This window comes from Fusarium tjaetaba (assembly GCF_013396195.1).
Source record: "Fusarium tjaetaba strain NRRL 66243 chromosome Unknown NRRL66243_c0000107, whole genome shotgun sequence".
In the NCBI taxonomy this organism is placed as follows: domain Eukaryota; kingdom Fungi; phylum Ascomycota; class Sordariomycetes; order Hypocreales; family Nectriaceae; genus Fusarium; species Fusarium tjaetaba.
This window is the reverse complement of record NW_023501303.1, coordinates 160593-178140: the sequence shown is the minus strand read 5'-3', so window position 1 is coordinate 178140 and position 17548 is coordinate 160593. Positions and strand designations below refer to the sequence as shown.

General features: G+C 49.0%; 7 protein-coding genes across 7 annotated transcripts; 4 read left to right on the top strand and 3 right to left on the bottom strand.

The window, feature by feature from the left end:
* Window positions 1-321: 321 nt before the first annotated feature.
* Window positions 322-1584, top strand: FTJAE_5556 (uncharacterized protein; the record flags this gene model as incomplete). The annotated part of the gene is made up of 1 exon (XM_037352076.1): window positions 322-1584. The coding sequence occupies one exon, from the start codon at window positions 322-324 to the stop codon at window positions 1582-1584; it is 1263 nt and encodes a 420-aa protein (XP_037207398.1).
* A 721-nt stretch (window positions 1585-2305) lies between these two features.
* FTJAE_5555 (mitochondrial carnitine acylcarnitine carrier CACL) lies at window positions 2306-3292 on the bottom strand (the record flags this gene model as incomplete). Its single annotated transcript, XM_037352075.1, has 1 exon — window positions 2306-3292. One exon carries the CDS (start codon window positions 3290-3292, stop codon window positions 2306-2308), a length of 987 nt encoding a protein of 328 aa, XP_037207397.1.
* Window positions 3293-4181: 889 nt separating this feature from the next.
* On the top strand, window positions 4182-6652 carry FTJAE_5554 (DNA repair rhp54; the record flags this gene model as incomplete). Its single annotated transcript, XM_037352074.1, has 2 exons — window positions 4182-4192; window positions 4246-6652. The coding sequence occupies 2 exons, from the start codon at window positions 4182-4184 to the stop codon at window positions 6650-6652; spliced, it is 2418 nt and encodes an 805-aa protein (XP_037207396.1).
* A 596-nt stretch (window positions 6653-7248) lies between these two features.
* On the top strand, window positions 7249-7479 carry FTJAE_5553 (ribosome assembly 3; the record flags this gene model as incomplete). The annotated part of the gene is made up of 1 exon (XM_037352073.1): window positions 7249-7479. The coding sequence occupies one exon, from the start codon at window positions 7249-7251 to the stop codon at window positions 7477-7479; it is 231 nt and encodes a 76-aa protein (XP_037207395.1).
* Window positions 7480-7914: 435 nt separating this feature from the next.
* FTJAE_5552 (YTP1) lies at window positions 7915-9879 on the bottom strand (the record flags this gene model as incomplete). The annotated part of the gene is made up of 5 exons (XM_037352072.1): window positions 7915-8076; window positions 8126-8509; window positions 8572-8877; window positions 8933-9576; window positions 9630-9879. 5 exons carry the CDS (start codon window positions 9877-9879, stop codon window positions 7915-7917), a joined length of 1746 nt encoding a protein of 581 aa, XP_037207394.1.
* A 3182-nt stretch (window positions 9880-13061) lies between these two features.
* FTJAE_5551 (metallo-beta-lactamase domain protein) lies at window positions 13062-13931 on the bottom strand (the record flags this gene model as incomplete). The annotated part of the gene is made up of 1 exon (XM_037352071.1): window positions 13062-13931. The coding sequence occupies one exon, from the start codon at window positions 13929-13931 to the stop codon at window positions 13062-13064; it is 870 nt and encodes a 289-aa protein (XP_037207393.1).
* Window positions 13932-15301: 1370 nt separating this feature from the next.
* FTJAE_5550 (ubiquitin carboxyl-terminal hydrolase 22 27 51) lies at window positions 15302-17205 on the top strand (the record flags this gene model as incomplete). The annotated part of the gene is made up of 6 exons (XM_037352070.1): window positions 15302-15386; window positions 15439-15672; window positions 15728-15838; window positions 15976-16754; window positions 16820-17053; window positions 17104-17205. The coding sequence occupies 6 exons, from the start codon at window positions 15302-15304 to the stop codon at window positions 17203-17205; spliced, it is 1545 nt and encodes a 514-aa protein (XP_037207392.1).
* Window positions 17206-17548: the final 343 nt, after the last annotated feature.

Genomic DNA, 17548 nt, shown 5'->3' with positions numbered 1-17548 from the left:
CTTATCCATCCGTCCATCTCACACATCTTTACGACTTCTGTCTCTTGTCTCTCTGTCTCTCTCTCTCTTTTGCCAGATTACCAAAGCACCACTGACTGTTGTCCACCCAAGCCGGTCATCGCGTTTGTTACAGCACAATTGTTATGATCTGACGCCTGCCATAGAGTCACTCTCTCACCACTAAGGGTTTCGCCCACCAAATCTCTCTGAATCCACTGCATTCGATCCATCACATCACCCCCTGGTGAATCTGTTGCTAGTTCGACGTAACGTTACGAACAGTACCTGTCCTGCAGCGGCCATCTCCCACCAGTTGCCATCATGGGGGAACAACCAGGCATTTACGTTCACCTGGAAATGGGCGTTCCACTGCCCAAAATCATGTCCAAGGACCGACATATTACTTATGTATCAAAGAGCATGCGCGACCGAGCCAGTCAATTCCCTCGCCAACTACCTCCAACGAATACCAACTATCTCAACGCTCCTGCACACTACCGGGTTGCTCACCAACAAATGGCAACCCAAGCCCAGCAACCACAGACCCAACCACAGCAACAGTTCACTCACACCATCAGCAACATGCCTCCCAATATCTACAACAGAGATCCAGTGTCGGTTGGCATGGCCCATGAACCCACATATCTTCCATATCGTCCACAACAAACACAACAGCACATCAGAGAGTATTATGCACCAGCTGCCCCATCGCAACAACAGCAGCGAGAAGCTCATCCCGAGGAGCTACGACTAAGCTCGAGATCCGCGGAAAGAAGTTCTCATGAGCGTGGAAGCTCTGCGCCCCCACCTTTAAACAGCAGTCCCTGGGATGTGACCTCCCACAATCCAGGAGGCGAGCCCCATGTTTGGAAGGCTTTGCCTGCAACGCCGAATCAGTTCCGACTTGGAGAGGGCGACATGCCATGGGACGGCTGGAATTTCCCGATGGGATTCAATGACAACAATGGAGATGACGACAGCAACGAAGTGGTAGAGAACCGCAATCGTTCGCGTGAGGCCAGCCTCCGAGCAACATGGGGACCCGAGTTCCCAGGAGAGCCATCACGATACGTCCAGCCTGCGCAAGTGGACGACCGAGCGCGAGGCAAAGCCAAAGACATACAATCATTGGCTTCAGCACTGATGACAGTGGATAACGGGTTTGAAGACCAATGGTGGTATCAGGGACCACGTCTCGTCCATCTTGATGGCACAACAGTCATGGTGCCTACAGCTGTTCCAAGGTCCAGCTTCCACCCAGACCATCAACAAAGCTCGGTAGGATGGGCTGTCTCCCGCGAAGAAGAGCAACAACAGCAAGATCTTAGATATCAGCATCAGCTACAACAGAGTCGCCGCGAACAGGAGCAGCAACGATATCAGCGTAACCGACAACGGCATCTATCTCTCCAGGAAGAGCAACTCGCATCGTTTGTTTCTCCGAATACTTCATTTCAGCCTATATCACCTCGATCAAGCCTTGCAGATATTGTGTCGCCTTTGAGCGACTATCCGAGTCCGCTGTCGAGTTATGGGGGATTACGGCGGTCTTTGACCACGAGATCAGATGAACTTCACATATAGATTCACCTGGACGCGACCTTTATCACTGCTGGGAAGTATGACAAGACCCTATGCATTGTCTTATGACAGCCACACGATGGTTTAATGAGGAACACGCATGGTTCCCCCTTACGGCGAAATAGTTATTGATTTGTGAGCCAAAAGGCCTCACCGCAGAGGATACTCAGGTCTAATGAACGAGAGAGTCACCATGTCACATGTTTTCAGGCATCCAGAAGATGTCTCGGGTGAACGTATATAGGATGGCGTTAACAAAAAGTTTGAAGACGTCTTCAAGATACCTTTTGGATTTGGGTGGAAGGGACTTGATTGACCGTTTAAATGACGAAAACCGTTGTCCAGTTCTGATGTAATAGCTCTCGTCTAATCGTTATTGTGTAGTAACCTATTTGAAACTGACAACATGATAAAGTAACTGATTTTGGGCCTTAAAGTAGGACCAATGGATATAAATCACAAAGCGAGTTGAAAGTTGATTGAGTTTAAGGCTATCAGGTAGGAAGCAGAAAGAACATTGGCTGGTAAACCTCTTGAGGTAAGTGGTCTAATATGCAACCATGATGTATAAGGTGGAAAAGTAAAGCTCTTATTAAATCGTTTAACAGCAGCTTTTCCTTCTTCATTTTATTCATCCTAGAGAATTAATATGACTTAGAGTTTAGCAGAAACCTATTTGCTTAACTCTAGCAAGTTCCCGGGACGCCATTGTAGACCTCATGCATCATGTTTGGACCATCTCTACCCTAGGCTCGTTGGCGACTGTCTTCTTCCGTCCATGGCCGAGTTCGAACATGACCCATTCGTAAACCGCCCACTGAACAGCATTCACTATGAAAGCTCGTACGCTGCAGATAGTCAACCCTCTAAAGAAAACACGAGAGCCTCCCTCCCGGTACGCCTCACGTGCGACCTGTATTGCGCCAGCTCGTTTGGTTTGTGATGCTACGTTTGGTTGCAGAAGGGGTGTTGTTTCTGCCTGTCCGCCAAGGGTCTGGGCCTGAACTCTAGTCTTGATGACATCGAGTGGAAATATGCTCGCCCAAGTTGCGACTCCAGCTAGTCCTCCGCAGAGGAGAACCTTGGCGGCCTCGTGTTGCAAAGAGGTTTCTTCGCCCTGTTCCGCGGCCAGCCAACGGGTAGTCAGCTCATAAGACCAGAAGTAAAAGCCATAGCCAACACTATCCCGGATGGCAGTCACAGTTCCGCCAAAGTAAAGACCTCGGGTACCTTCGTTTTTCCAGATATCCTTAGTGATAGCCCAGCTAGAGATTGGAGACGATGCCAACTGCGCCCTGCACTTGATCAGTTCGGTGGGAGTGCTGACGACCCAGGTTGCAAGACCGCCCACCGCGCCAGCAAGCCAGGTATTCCACAAGTTTCCAGATGTTGAGAAGACGCTATTCAATGCCGCCTCGGTTCGATTGTAAGAAACAAAGAGCAAGGCGTTCAGCGCACCATAGCCGAGAATTGGAGCTGCAGTTCCGGTCACTAGGGAGGCGTATGATCCGAGGTACCGCGTGCTGAAAGATGCACTCTGGTTGATGGCTGAAGCCGCTGCTGCTGTTCCTGTAGGGATCGAACAAACAGGTGGGTTCGTCACTGGACTGGTATGTTGTGCTTGAAGTCGAACTTTGATCACATCAAGAGGATTTCCGATGATAATTCCAACAGCACCACTGAGATAGCCAGCCCAGAAATCAGCCGACATTATGAGACAATTTTTGTAGACTCTATAGGGGAGAGAAGATGATCAGTATTCCTTGACACTTTGCGCTGAGCCACAGTGATAGTGCTCAAGACGCCGAGGTATACGAGGCCCCAGGCCAAGCCGAGCCGTGCAAGAGGAGCGCGATTCGCAGTAGCCTGGACATTAATTCGACGAAACCGGGTAAGATATTGCCAATGCGCAAAGTGTCCAGCAACAGTTGCAGTCAAAATTCCAGTGCGATGTCGAGCAATTGCTACTTGAAGAGGGGTCGGCCCAGAGGATTGATGGTCGGCAAAAGGATCTCCACTAGCTGATCGGCTTTGATCGGAGTTGGAGAGATTGACGCTTCAAGGCATGTGTTAGTGATCCAGGGTCTTTCAGAGCCGCATAGATATGTAATGAGAAAGCAGATGATCAGCGGTGACCTACCCTGACGACGTTGCAGCAAATTGGCTTTCAGTTATCATCTTTGGCTGGGTTTTGACCGAGTGAGTTGTATGTATAAAGGGAAGAGGAGAAAAGGAGAAGATATATTCCTTGCCAATTGTTCTGGTCCCATCATGAACCGAACGACAAACTTGATTCTTGGACCGATCCCGATGGATCCAATGGATGTTACCTAAGCTAAGGTAGTGGAGGCTTTTAAGTTTTCGAGTCCGAGCTTTCGGTGGTTTCGGGGTCTTTGCCGGGGGATGATAGAGCCTACAGTCAGTGACTGGGAGCTAGTGGCGGTTCACGTGATAGCGTGTTTCTGCCTGCTGTCGCGTCGAGTCACTGTCATCGCGCTTGCCTAGTATTTACCCTCCATTGATTCTCACTGGCGTGGCAAGAAATCTTTCATACTTGGAACAATCGCTCGACAAGTCTCTGAAACGAGAAAATATTCAAGATGGGAGCAGCGTAAGTGCCAGGACACTTGAGCGCGTTGTTGCAAGCTCTAATAATCAATTTAGATCCCCTCTCGTCGCGACGCCACTCGCCGGCAAGGACAAAACTCTAGGAAAGCGGATGCCAACGCCCTCTTCAATTGACCGTCTTCACAAACCATTCAAATGCCCTGGTGTCGCTGGAAGAAGTCCAGCTGTTGATCGACCTTCCCGCAAGCGAAGAAAGGTGGATTACGGTGGTGCCGACGGTGAAGCAGATAATGATAAACCATACTCCAACGACGACAGGCTTGCGCTTGCCACTCGAGATATCAACCGTTTCCCCGTTTTCCAGGCCAAAGATAAAGATCTCGTTTTCCGCAAGGCCTTCTCCGTTCCATTGAAGAACAAGGACAGCGCTGCATACAACCCCAATCGTGCCCCTCCTACACTGGGTCTGCGGCAAGGTGCAGTCTTCATTGCGAAGCCCCTACATGACCCTAGTGGTGAATTCGCAATTGTCCTTCATGACCCGACTGTCGACGACAAACCAAAAGATGTCCCCAAGGCAATTGAGCCCGCCAAGACAGAAGCTGCTGACGGGAAACTTGACGCTCCACTCGTACACAAGAGTCTTGCTGAGATTCTCGGAATCAAGAAGAAGGTGGACGGCGAACACCCTCGTGTTCCAGTCGTCATTGACCCGAAGCTGGCCAAGATCCTTCGTCCCCATCAGGTCGAAGGTGTCAAATTTATGTATCGATGTGTTACTGGTCTAATTGATGAGAAGGCCAATGGCTGCATTATGGCCGACGAAATGGGTCTCGGAAAGACTCTTCAGTGCATCTCTCTGATGTGGACACTACTCAAGCAATCTCCCGATGCTGGGAAGCCGACAATTCAGAAAGCAATCGTTGTCTGTCCCGCCAGTTTGGTCAAAAATTGGGCCAACGAGTTGGTGAAGTGGCTTGGTCCTAATGCCATCAACCCATTCGCCATCGATGGAAAGGCGTCTAAAGAGGAACTGACGCGCCAGCTTCGACAGTGGGCAATCGCTAGCGGACGGGCCGTCACCAGGCCAGTTATCATTGTTTCCTACGAAACTCTACGGCTGAACGTGGAGGAGCTAAAGCACACAAAGATTGGCCTGCTTTTCTGTGATGAGGGACATCGTCTCAAAAATAGCGACAGCAATACCTTCAACGCTCTCAACAGTCTCAATGTTTCGCGGCGTGTTATTCTCACAGGCACACCTATCCAGAATGATCTCACGGAGTATTTCTCGCTCACAAGTTTTGCAAATCCCGATCTGCTCGGCACACGACTGGAGTTTCGCAAACGCTACGAGATTCCAATCCTCCGTGGTCGAGATGCTGATGCGTCAGAGGAAGATCGAAAGAAGGGCGATGAGAGCACTGCGGCATTGCTTAATGTTGTCAACAAGTTCCTGATTCGTCGGACAAACGACATCCTTTCCAAGTACTTGCCTGTCAAGTACGAGCACGTTGTGTTCTGTAATCTTGCACCCTTCCAGTTTGACCTCTACAACTACTTCATCAAGAGTCCTGACATTCAGGCTCTCCTGAGAGGCAAGGGAAGTCAGCCTCTGAAGGCCATCAACATTCTCAAGAAGCTCTGCAACCATCCTGATCTTTTGAACATGGCAGACGATCTGCCGGGCTCAGAGCAGTGCTTCCCAGACGACTATGTACCTAAGGAATCCCGTGGTCGAGATCGCGAGATCAAGTCATGGTATTCTGGCAAAATGGCAGTGTTGGATCGCATGCTGGCTCGCATCCGCCAAGATACAAACGACAAGATTGTGTTGATTAGCAACTATACTTCAACACTGGATCTTTTTGAACGAATGTGCCGCTCTCGTCAGTATGGATGTTTGCGACTCGACGGAACCATGAACGTCAACAAGCGTCAGAAGCTTGTTGATCGGTTCAACGACCCTGAAGGTGACGAATTCGTCTTTCTACTGAGCAGCAAGGCCGGTGGGTGTGGTATCAACCTGATTGGCGCGAACCGGCTGGTGCTATTCGACCCCGATTGGAACCCGGCTGCTGATCAACAGGCGCTTGCTCGAGTGTGGCGCGATGGACAAAAGAAGGACTGCTTCGTGTACCGCTTCATCGCAACGGGCACTATCGAGGAGAAGATCTTCCAGCGCCAGTCTCACAAACAGAGTTTATCTTCTTGCGTTGTGGACTCGGCGGAAGATGTTGAACGACATTTCTCGCTCGACAGTCTCCGTGAGCTTTTCCAGTACCGGCCAGATACCAAGAGCGACACTCATGAGACGTTCAAGTGCAAGCGGTGTAAGCCTGATGGCAAGCAGTATATCAAGGCGCCGGCCATGCTGTATGGTGACACCAGCACATGGAATCATTTTGTCAACGAAGGACTGAAGCCAATTCAGGACTTGCTCTTGAGGCAAGAATGTGGAGAGTCCGAGGTTTCTGCTGTGTTCCAGTACATTTCTCACTAAGTTATCAGCTGTGTGGCTTTAATGATTCATGTTCACGAGGCATTCGGGGCGTTATTGTGGATTAGCGGTATTGGAAGGTCATGATCTGTTTTATGGAGTTTCATCCCAGACCTGTCTAGGTAGACAGGCTTCACTGTAGAGTGACATTAGATGTCAAACAATACTGATAGAATATAAAATACTACAAGTAACCCAGAGCACACTGGGCTTTGCACCAATTTGTTCCATATATTGCGTTGTGAAATCCTTCAACCATACCACATGTTGGCGGCTTATCACCCTATTGTACCGCCCTATATTCACCGCGAGTCATTATATTCAATCCACTGGGAGAACTGGGAAATCTATCTGTATGCTTCGATTTACTCTGTATCATGGCTTCTATCCCGTTGAAGTCATGACAGGTGAACACAGTGCTCATGACATATTGTAGATTCTTCGCACTGTCAAGACTTTGCTACCTAGCTAAAGTTTTTAGTCTTTCCGCCCAAGGTGAACGTGAACCTTTTGAGAGTCACAAACCCGACAGTCAACATCACTGGGAGTACCTTCGTCAAACCAAATAGTTCTGGTTTATTTTTATCAAACACATCGAAATGTCTTCCAAGCCTTCCAATCAGTCCTCTCCGGAGTTTACCTCCTACTACCTTCAACGCGCAACACAAGAACTCTCCGAGGACCTTGACAAAGTTCGCAACGCAGAGGACTTCAAGGCCGATTCTATTCCTTTCCTTGTTCACGCTCTACAACAGGGTGCGGGACTTTTCTCCCCTGAGGACCAGAAGAGAGTGGTTGCTGCACCAAAGACCAGGGACGGGGATGCGTGAGCAGGCTGTAGTCTATATACCCAGTCCAGATCATTTCGTTCTACTGCCGTGAACGCACGACAGCTTTTCAAATGCGCTCCTTTGCAATAAGTGAGCTCGTGAGAGCCACTCTTCACCACTTCCCACGAGACAAGGGCATGCCAAATCACAAGGATGGTGTTCGTCTTTGCAGATCGGAAGCTGTTTTATTGGCACCAAGAACGCTTGAGACTGTACTACAATGCGTCAGAGCATGTCGTCAACCCAGTTAAACGGGGAAAAGTCAGATTGAGGAATTAGGTCATTTAGCAGCCGTTATTGCATAAGGGTATCTCAAAGCAGAGTCTACACTACATCAAGCGCGCAATAAAATCAATCTATATATACACCTGTCTTCCTCCAGGGCCGAATCACGGCAATATGTCATTCCTTCATCAGTATGTTCATATGCACGGTCTAATTCGAATTGCGCCGTCGTTCTAGTCGGACAGCCCAACCCTTGATGGCGAGGACGATAACGACCCAAGCCATCAGGAGGGCGACCAGACCCATGGTGACAGTGTACATGAACATGGCGTCGAGCTCGTAGTGGATCATTCCGTCGACAGTATCGGTGCTCTACTTCAAGTTAGCGATTTGGTTCTCTTTTCAGGGACCCTCGACATACACTAGCCATGAAGATGATACCTCCAGCGATCAAACCGAAAGCAGCCAAGAGTTCCGTCGGTGGTCGTGATGGGAGAATGGACTTGGGTGGCTTCAGGTACATTATGAGGTATGTCAAACCTCGAGCAAGTGAAGCCCCTAGAAGGAGGTCACCCCATTGCTTATGAACCATGCTGGACATCATGGTATGTTGTGTGTGGGAGCTCATCATGAGTCCAAGCAGCATGATGACCAAAGCCGGTATGGGGTTGAGAGAGAACTCGTATGTGTCGGGAGCTTCAGGTTCGTTTGCTTCTTCGACCGTGTAAGGGCTCTTGGGTTGAACATCGTCCACGGTTGTGTTGAGAAGATGGCGAATACGTGTCGACTCGATGAGCATACCGCACTAAAGAAACAAGTCAGTTTTTGTTATGGGAATGATCGACTGTGGCAGATCGAAAGACTTACCAAGCCCCCTCCAAGGAACAGAACTGTGATGGAGATGTGCTCCATGTCCTGGGCGGTCCAGTCACCTCCCCAACCGCCGAGGTGCTCCATGAAGATATTGGTAGCGCCATAGAAGAAGATCAAGAAGCTCTCGACAAACTCAGCGGAAGGGCGCCACTTCTGGGAGTCCTGTCTTGGTCGAACATTCCATGCCCAGCCAAGCTCTCCAAAGCTGCCAGTCCAGCGGCCGAGGGTGAAGATACCTAGCCAGAAGAAAACACCGCCCTTGATCCAATGCGCCAATCCATTGAAAATTCCGCCTCCCTCCTAAGAAGATTTGTTAGTCAAGTGTCGCAGCCAGGGTGTCTAACTAGCAACTTACAAAGAAACGACCAAAGGTGACAACGCCAGTCGCAAGCGCAATGAAGCCGAAGGGAATGATAATACGATCGACTATGCAGCGGCCGAAGTTCAGATACTTCCATACTCGCGAAGCAGCGATCTTGGAGGCGTGGCGAGCAAAGGTTCCCTGAGGTTCAGGAGAGGCCAGTGACAATTCCTCTAGGTCGCCATCATCGTCTTCGTACTCCTTGCTGGGATTGTTGACAGGCGACTCCATGCCATTGAGCGTGGATGCCGAGTCGCTTCGAAGCGAGGGTGTGTTTGGTTCGGTTCCTCGTCCACTGTCGTTGGAGATTCGGTAGGGGCTGTCATTGTGGTAGCCATTGTGTGAAGGGTAGTCGGCCTCTTGCGTGGCGACAGGTAGAAAAGCATGTGTCTCGTTACTCGGCGTCTTTCCTTTGCCCCTTAGAGCACCCGCGATACAGCCCACGGCACTTACAAGGACTTGGGCGCAAACGACCCAGGTCACAATCCAGCCAATCTTGTGGTGCGCATTGTTTGGGTACAAGTCTGGGGTCTGCGCATTATATATCACGCCGACCAGAACTCCAAGAGTATTTGTAGCTAAGAAAATAAACTGCGCCGGTAGTGTAAAGCGAGAGTTTGCCAGTGAGAACATGACGGCTGGGGTTGGTGGTGTTAGTCGGCGCATAAAGCTCAACACCATGAAAACTTACCAATTGGTAGGATAAATACCCAAGAAAGAACCATTAATGCAATATGTGTGTATATGACTCCAATATGTTCAGTATGCGCAAAGTATGTATTGGGATAGTCGTCGCTGTTGGGCGGTTGTGTCGTTGTGTTGCTGGCATGCATTCCCATGTCCATGTCCATACTTTCACCACCACCATGCGCAATTACCACAGGTAGAAGCGCTAGGAGCAATGCGCCAGATGCGGGCGATATCGTTTTTGTATAAATCATGTTGGCAACGTATGTACGTCCAGAAAGATTTGTCGGCAGAAGGAAACAATAGATACTATGCAACTGGACGAGAAGAGATCGCAAGCAGTAATTATACTCGTTTACGGCCAGAAAGACACAAGTAGGAGGACATGTATAATCATGCGATCAAGTAGACGTCAAAACGAAGAGCGTTTCAAGAAATCATGACATGGCATTGTTTTAAAACAAACCCGAGATCTTGTATTGTTACTACCTATCCGGGCCCGAGCGGCCGAAAACAGGTCATAAGCTGAGGCGAGGCATTGGAATCTCTTGGTCAGTCGGAGACAAAGCGACGAGAGCCAAGAGAGGATACGCAGCAGTTGACCATCCGAAGCTTCCGAATTGCTTCATCATGGGAAGTTGTACCTTTACCTCTGAACAAGGAAAAAATAACACAACAAGGTAAAAAAATAAATAAATGATAAATGCGGTAAGCATTTGGATGGATGGATAGTGGGGGATCCTCAAAATGGGGCCGGCCGATGGGGGGGTGCCATCTAACTACTAACAGTACAGCTTCAGTACACCCACCAATGCAGCATCGTAGAGGTCACTGTACATTATGTACATGCACTTCCTAGATAGGTCATCAGGACAGGCCCCGCTAAGCGTGGTCCGCGGGGCCCATGTGCTGTACTGTACTGTACCTACTTTGAGGATCTGTTGGTTCCGAATAGTTACGTTTCTAGTCCGTTCATGGTCAGCGTGATCGATCGATCGGCACGGAAACTTTGGAAAAGGCATCTTCTCGAAGAACGTCAAGGCATTTCGGCGGAGATTAAGTGGATATCACGGGCCATGCGTGGTTGGATGGATCCTCCTCTTCCATCCTATTCTCACCGAGTATAGAGATCTTAGTCACTGGTCACAAGAACTTGTGTGTGTAACCTCCTGCTGCAATGCAAGCATCGCAACCCTTCACCACATTTGGTAACAGTACCACGCCTCGGATCCGATGAACGGGCAGTCAGCCACTCACTCACTCCACTGGCTTACAAGTGAATTACGAATATTCAATCATAAGCTCTACACGTACCAACAGTGGCTTTTCATCTATTGTTACTCAAAACTGACTTGTCCAGGCCCTCCATCACCATCACCGATGTCAAAGCACGGACTGGTATCAAGTAAAATGCCGAAATCCACATGAGAGCTTTCGTCTTTACAGGCATTATCATGCACCATGGAGAGATTTAATGCCGACAGCTTTGGCGCTAGTTACCTCATCCTGCTGTAAAGTAAAGCTACAGTGTCATTCATTGGATACAGCGGGCTTCAACCTCTCTGATGTGTTAGTGTGTTCCTTAGGTACTGTATAATCCCGGTCCAGCATCTCCACATAATTCAACCCAACTACGCCGACAATTCCGCACACTTTCTCATCAGCTCTTGACTTTACAAAGTTTTTACGTCTGTGCAGTGTAAACGATAAGGCTGGATATGACGTCTAGTGTGGTCAAATATTCGTTTAGGGCTGACAAAGAAAGCATACTACATATAACACAACGACAGCGCGTAGTTGCTACGCTCTATACGCCATGCGTGCGTTTAACTTACATGCGCTTGATAGTTAGTCTGTGCTAACCGAAAGGGAACTTTTCACGGAAACTTTCCTTATTATTATGGACATCGATGACTACGGATGATTCATACCGAAGTGTCTTGGCAATCGCGGATCTCTGATCAAGATCAAGAAATGTGACTGTAACTGTAGGTCTGAGCACCAGACTTCAAGTACCTGCCTGACGGCATTTGCAGGCTTTATCATTATCTCCGTCTCCGTGTGCCCGATGATGCCGGTCAAAGAGAAAGACAGAGACGCATACCATTAAACAGGGTCACAGCCCACCAACCTTGAGCTGTCAAGATGGTCACAAGGCATCACATAACCATGCCCATGAGCAGGGAAGGGCCTGAAGCCGGGCGTAAAATACAAGGGTCATGAGAGAGAAGGAATATTTGCTCAAGTTGGACGGCTATGAGTACCGCCATGATATCAAATTACCCTAGATTACCCCCTCCGCTGACAAATTGCTTCGTTTTGCAATACACAACTCGGTTGAAAGAAGATGTGCATAATAAGAAGCAGAAACTTTTCTATTCCAATCTAGGACAGAATTATCGGATCGTTCATGATGTGCTGGCTCACCGCCCGCTTAGTTGTCGTGTCTATCTATGGTGCTGACTTGCATTCATCGTGTGTATTACACCCAAAAGAGTCAGCTGTCTTGGGTTACAACCCGAGCCAGCAAATAAGAGTGAATACAATGATCTCGCCAAGAGCGGTAACTCGTGGTCAACTCGTCTCCGTTTGTCAGGTATACGCATGTTTGTACGTATGCTATACGCCAGAATTTACTCCCGAACACTCCGCAGTTTGAGCACCGAGGCTGTAAGGTAAGGTAAGGTAATAATCAACGGGTTAATCATGTATCATCGAGCTCTTACTTTTTAGGGTCTGTCGTATGATGTTCGGACAAAATTGGACCGTTTGTGACTGCATGAAACACATGTACCTCTATCCGTAAACGACGGGTTTAATGTTGCAGTCTCAAGAGACGGGTAGCTCTTGTACTGTACTTGCATGGGGAGCTTGGGATCTGATGTGACGACATTGCATTGCATTGCAGCCAGTCTCCGTAATCGGCCGAACTGAAGCTGTAGGTAGTCTATGTACAGTAGCATCACAACATCAAGAGGACTGATCTGCTTACACTTCACCATCAGAATGCCGTGGGTTTGTTCGATAGAGTGGCTGCGTTAGCAGACAGGGGTGTGTTCCCAAAATCAGAACCCAGTTGCGATCCCCACCAGCCAAGTCAAGTCAGTAGTAAATCCCCATCCTCAAGGTCCGTCCATATCACATCGAAGACTTGGATTATGTGAATGATCCGACGCTGCCGAAGGCCCTGCCTCATCTCGCTACCAAGTTTACCGTACAAACTTGCTACAAAACTCAGCTCTTGGCATGCCCAAATCATGCCACAAACTAGACCCAGTTCAGTCCTGTCCATGTTGTCTAAAAGTCCGTATTCCCGAGCAAACACGGCTCCTCACAATGGCCTTTCGGGTAATGAATGATGAATAACTACCAACGTTATCACGGCAATTCGGAAATACACCACTGTCTATCCATTATCCACCACTATAGCCCAAACTCATAGAGACGCCCGCCCATCTACCAGCAGCTTCCATTCGTCACCATCATGAGCTACGCGACCTTCGCTCTCCAGCTTTCCCAGTATCTGCAAAACACCGCCACGAGCTGCTGGGTGCAGATTCTGAGGCACATCTTTGTAAATCACCTCGACCAGATCTGTCGCAGTCCATGCCGACCACAATGCCGATTCCTGAGTTTCCACTTCGCCAGGTCCCGTTCTCAACGTCTGAATGACCTGATCCTCCCGTTGTTTTCGATGTGCGATGTACTCGGCAATCTTTGCTGGTCCATTCTCAATCACCGGCCCATGTCCAGGGTATGCTCGGCCTTTGAACAGAAGTTTCATTTCTTCTAGACTTCGTAGATACGTGATCATGTCCTCAAATACCGCAGTCCCGTGGCCGAGGACGTTGTCGGCTGTGAACATTGCGTCTTCTTCCTCGAGAACGAACACCATATGATCCTTTGTATGTCCTGGCGTATACGCTGCTGTCAACGTAGCGCCGTCGACTTGGAAGCGCTGCCCGTGCTTGATTCCATGCTGCCCTTCCTCCGGACTGTGCTTGAAGATCCTCGTCTGTGGTGAGATGCTCAAGAGATCTTTGATACCACCAGTATGATCATGATGCCAGTGCGTGATCAGCGCGGTATCTATAGTCGCATTCTCCTGCTGTAAAGTCTCGCGGATTGACGAGATCCAAGCGTTACGGCCCTCGCCAGTGTCAATGAGAAGCCGGCGACGACCTGTACCGAGAAGATATGTGTTTGTGCCCTGGAGAGTGAATTTGCCCGGATTGCCGCCCAGAATGCGGATGACTGCAGGACTGAGACGCTCTACAGCTGGCAGAGCAATGAGTTGAGTTGCCATGGTGCTCCAGTTGTTGGTAGTGTAATATTCAAGGTGGAGGAACGGAGACCCGTATGAACGAAACTATCGGTGCCGGAGCCGGGATGCCGCAAAGTCGGGCCGGGAGTTCGGTAGACAGTGGAGACTGTGAGCCCCGTTGCTGCTGTAGCCAAATAAGCTCAAGGTTGAGAGATGTCTGCGTAGATCAAGGACGAAAGATGATAGAAATAGGAAGAGGATATTGATCTACAAGAGGTAGAGAGGGAGCTGGCTGTCGTCATCCGGCAATATAAACTGCTTACCTATTCAATAGAGAATGAATAGACCTCGGCACGAACGGTACTCCTCTTCTAAGTGCATATTGACGTGACAGAGGGAGAGAGTAGTAGGCATCACTTTGCACATCATAAATTATTAGGCATACTCTTATTTGATACTACATATCAGAAACTATAATAGAGATTTCAGATACAGAGAAAAACTGTTCTCAAGTGACTATCAACTACAACGTTATCAGTCAATGTGCCTGTTAGACGCGCCGTGGTCGCGGTTAATATGAGGTTCAGCTGGTGAGACTAGTGCCAGGCTGGGAAAGGTACTAACGTGGGCTATCGTTATCTTATCGCCCTGCATGACATGGGTATAATTTTCATGAGCGCCTCCATGACTTGATGATGTATCTACCCGCCAATCTTACACCACAAGGTACCCGGCACACTAAGTTTTAGGGAGCCTGCACCCGCCGTTGTTAATCTCTCCTAATTACAGTCAGTACCTTACCTTACAGTGAGTGACAGTGGCCTCCAATACCACTCCTGCGCTTCTATTATCCATCCAACCCAACCATGCACGCACGCATGCATGCACTTACTTAATCTATTCTATTAATTGAAGGAACAATCAATAGGCGCAACAACAGAGTTTGATCCTTTCATCTCTATTGTTTAATTCCTTAGCGGCCACCTCTCGACGCTCATTCGCCTCTTACAGCTCATTAATCTTTGATATTTGAGGCTGGCCACCAATTGTCCGACTTTCGGCTTGCTGTTTGCTGGTTGCACTGCATATTCATGCAACTCTGTGCCTCGCGTGCATCCTTCAGCCTTGTACACCATCGCATTACCCGCCAGGCAAAGGGACGAATAAATAAACGAGCGAGCGAGCGAGCGAACGAACGAACGTACAACGAACCGATCAAGATTTAAAGAATAAGCAAGCCTGTCTTTATACGTGAGGTTTCGAGTGTACCGTCCGTACAGTAACTCTTGGCCACATCCGCTGGATCACGAATCGAGCTCCCTTTTACCAGCCACATCAACCAGCTTCATCCGCCTACCACGAGCTTCAATTGCTGTAGCAAAACTCTAGCCGCGAAGGCTTGATTCCTCACAATGTCTGGGCGACCGACAACCCCGGCCTCACCTAAGAACATCAAGGTGAAGTCTCCGGTCCCCGGATCACCAATGTTCGGTTGTGGTATGGCCACCCACTGTTCTGTCCCTCTGTATCATTGTCTAATTGTCCCTAGAGCATGTACAACTCCTTCTCAGCAAGAACCAAGAGGTCATGAACAGCTCGATCACGCACTACAAGTTGATCCTCCGCAACATCTTCGATGCGACACCCATCGTCCCCCAAACCTCAACACAAGAGGGCCGACCAGTTACAACCCTTACCTCGAACTACCTCTGCCTACAATGTCCCATGACCGTGTCCGAGGAAGATCGATTGAAACATGGAACCAAGAAACAGCACCGATTCTGTTAGTAACCTTGTGCTCCTGCTTTCTGCTGCCTGCTTTGCTAACCCTGGCGCAGATGTTGACTCTCGGAGCGGTTGCCTGTACTGTCAGATGTGCGACGATTTTGTCTGGGACCCGACTCTCGAGGAGCTTCGGGTGAGAAAGATAGGGACTGGCTCTTTTTCTGGTAAGCGGTTGTGTGCGGAGATGCATCAAGTCAAGGCTCGTCCATACGCGATACATGATGAAAACGAATGGCTGTGTCTTTGACCGCTGCGTCGCTCGTGGATAGTTTTCTGTCGCCTGAAATTAACTGTTGACCAGGTCGCAAGAGAAAACACAATGAGCTCTTCTCAGACTCTATGAAGGATGACCCTCGGTATATTACTAACAATACTACGACCGCCTCCTGTCGTGCAAACGGCCTGCGCGGCATCTACAACGCCGGTGCGACCTGCTATCAGAACGTTGTTCTCCAAAGCTTCTTGCACAACCCATTACTCAGGAACTTTTACTTAAGCGATGGTCACCAGAGCAATGATTGCAATGTCTCTCACTGCCTGAGCTGTGCAATGGACGATATGTTCCAAGATTTTTACGCCCTGGAGAACACCAACGGTTATACTGCTGCCAATATCTTGTCAGGTTTCTGGATCTCCGAGAAGAAGGCATTCGAGAATCTTGTTACCACCAAAGAACAAGACGCTCATGAGTTCTTCCAGTTCTTGGCTGAAGAGCTTCATGAACGGAATGGCGATGGCAAGAAGCCGGAAATCGGCAGCGAACATAGCTGCAATTGTATCATGCATCAGACATTTTACGGCAAGATGCAGACTACGACGACATGCCAGAATTGCTCAGGCCAGAGTAATTCCATCCAGTCGTTCCTTGATCTAAGTCTAGGTCTCGAAAATGTTGTCCAGAAGAAGAGCAAGAGGACTGGTCAGAAGAAGCCTTCTCTAACCTTGCAGGATTGCTTAGACGAAGAATACATCAAGTATGACAAGTGCGAGTATCGGTGCAACAACTGCAACGGGACTCAACAAGCCAAACGACATACCAGCATTAAGCGGCTGCCAAACGTTCTGTCGATACAGCTTAAGGTGAGTGTAGTCGGCGGCTTGTGAGTGTTGGTGTTGGTCCGCCAAGTTAACTCTTTTCTTCACAGCGCTTTGAGTACAAACATGGCCGCCACGATCGTGCCGCGTCAAAAGTCGACAATGAAGTCAAATTCCCTCTTCAGCTCAACATGTTACCGTATACCAATCGCGTTCGCAACCACGAGAGTCGAGAGAGCCTTGAGCTGGAGCGATCATGCACCTATGACCTCCTTAGTGTTGTGGTTCATGTGGGTGAGATCGACACTGGCCATTATACATCATTTTGTCGGGTCGGCGACCAGGTAAATTTCATTCCTTATGACACTTTCTCAAAGCTGACATGTCTCTTCAGTGGTTCAAGTTTAATGATCACAAAGTCGAGTTGGCGAGCTTGTCTGATGTCCTTGGGGCACAGGCTTATCTCCTTTTCTACATCATTCGCTCGCTAGCCTAGGCGATTGGGGGTCTAGATGAGGAGAGCCAGAGAGGCGTTAATGATCATGATCAATAAATCGACTGGATCCGTATATCAGCTGCAGGTTGAGCGCAGTATGGAGCATTGCTCAGCGCATATATGTAGTTTAGTAATACCGTGACACCGTACTGAGTAGGGCAGTCCATGGTTTCTTCAGATGTGTCTTTTTCTCTATCTGTGATGAACTTCACTGGGTTTGGCATATCCCCAGATAATCCATAAGTCATTGTACGATGTGACTCGTTTCCCGGTCTCCTGTATACCTCCGAGGCCTGAACTTGAGGCGGTTCCAGTAGTGGGTGTCATCTCTGAATGCCTCGCA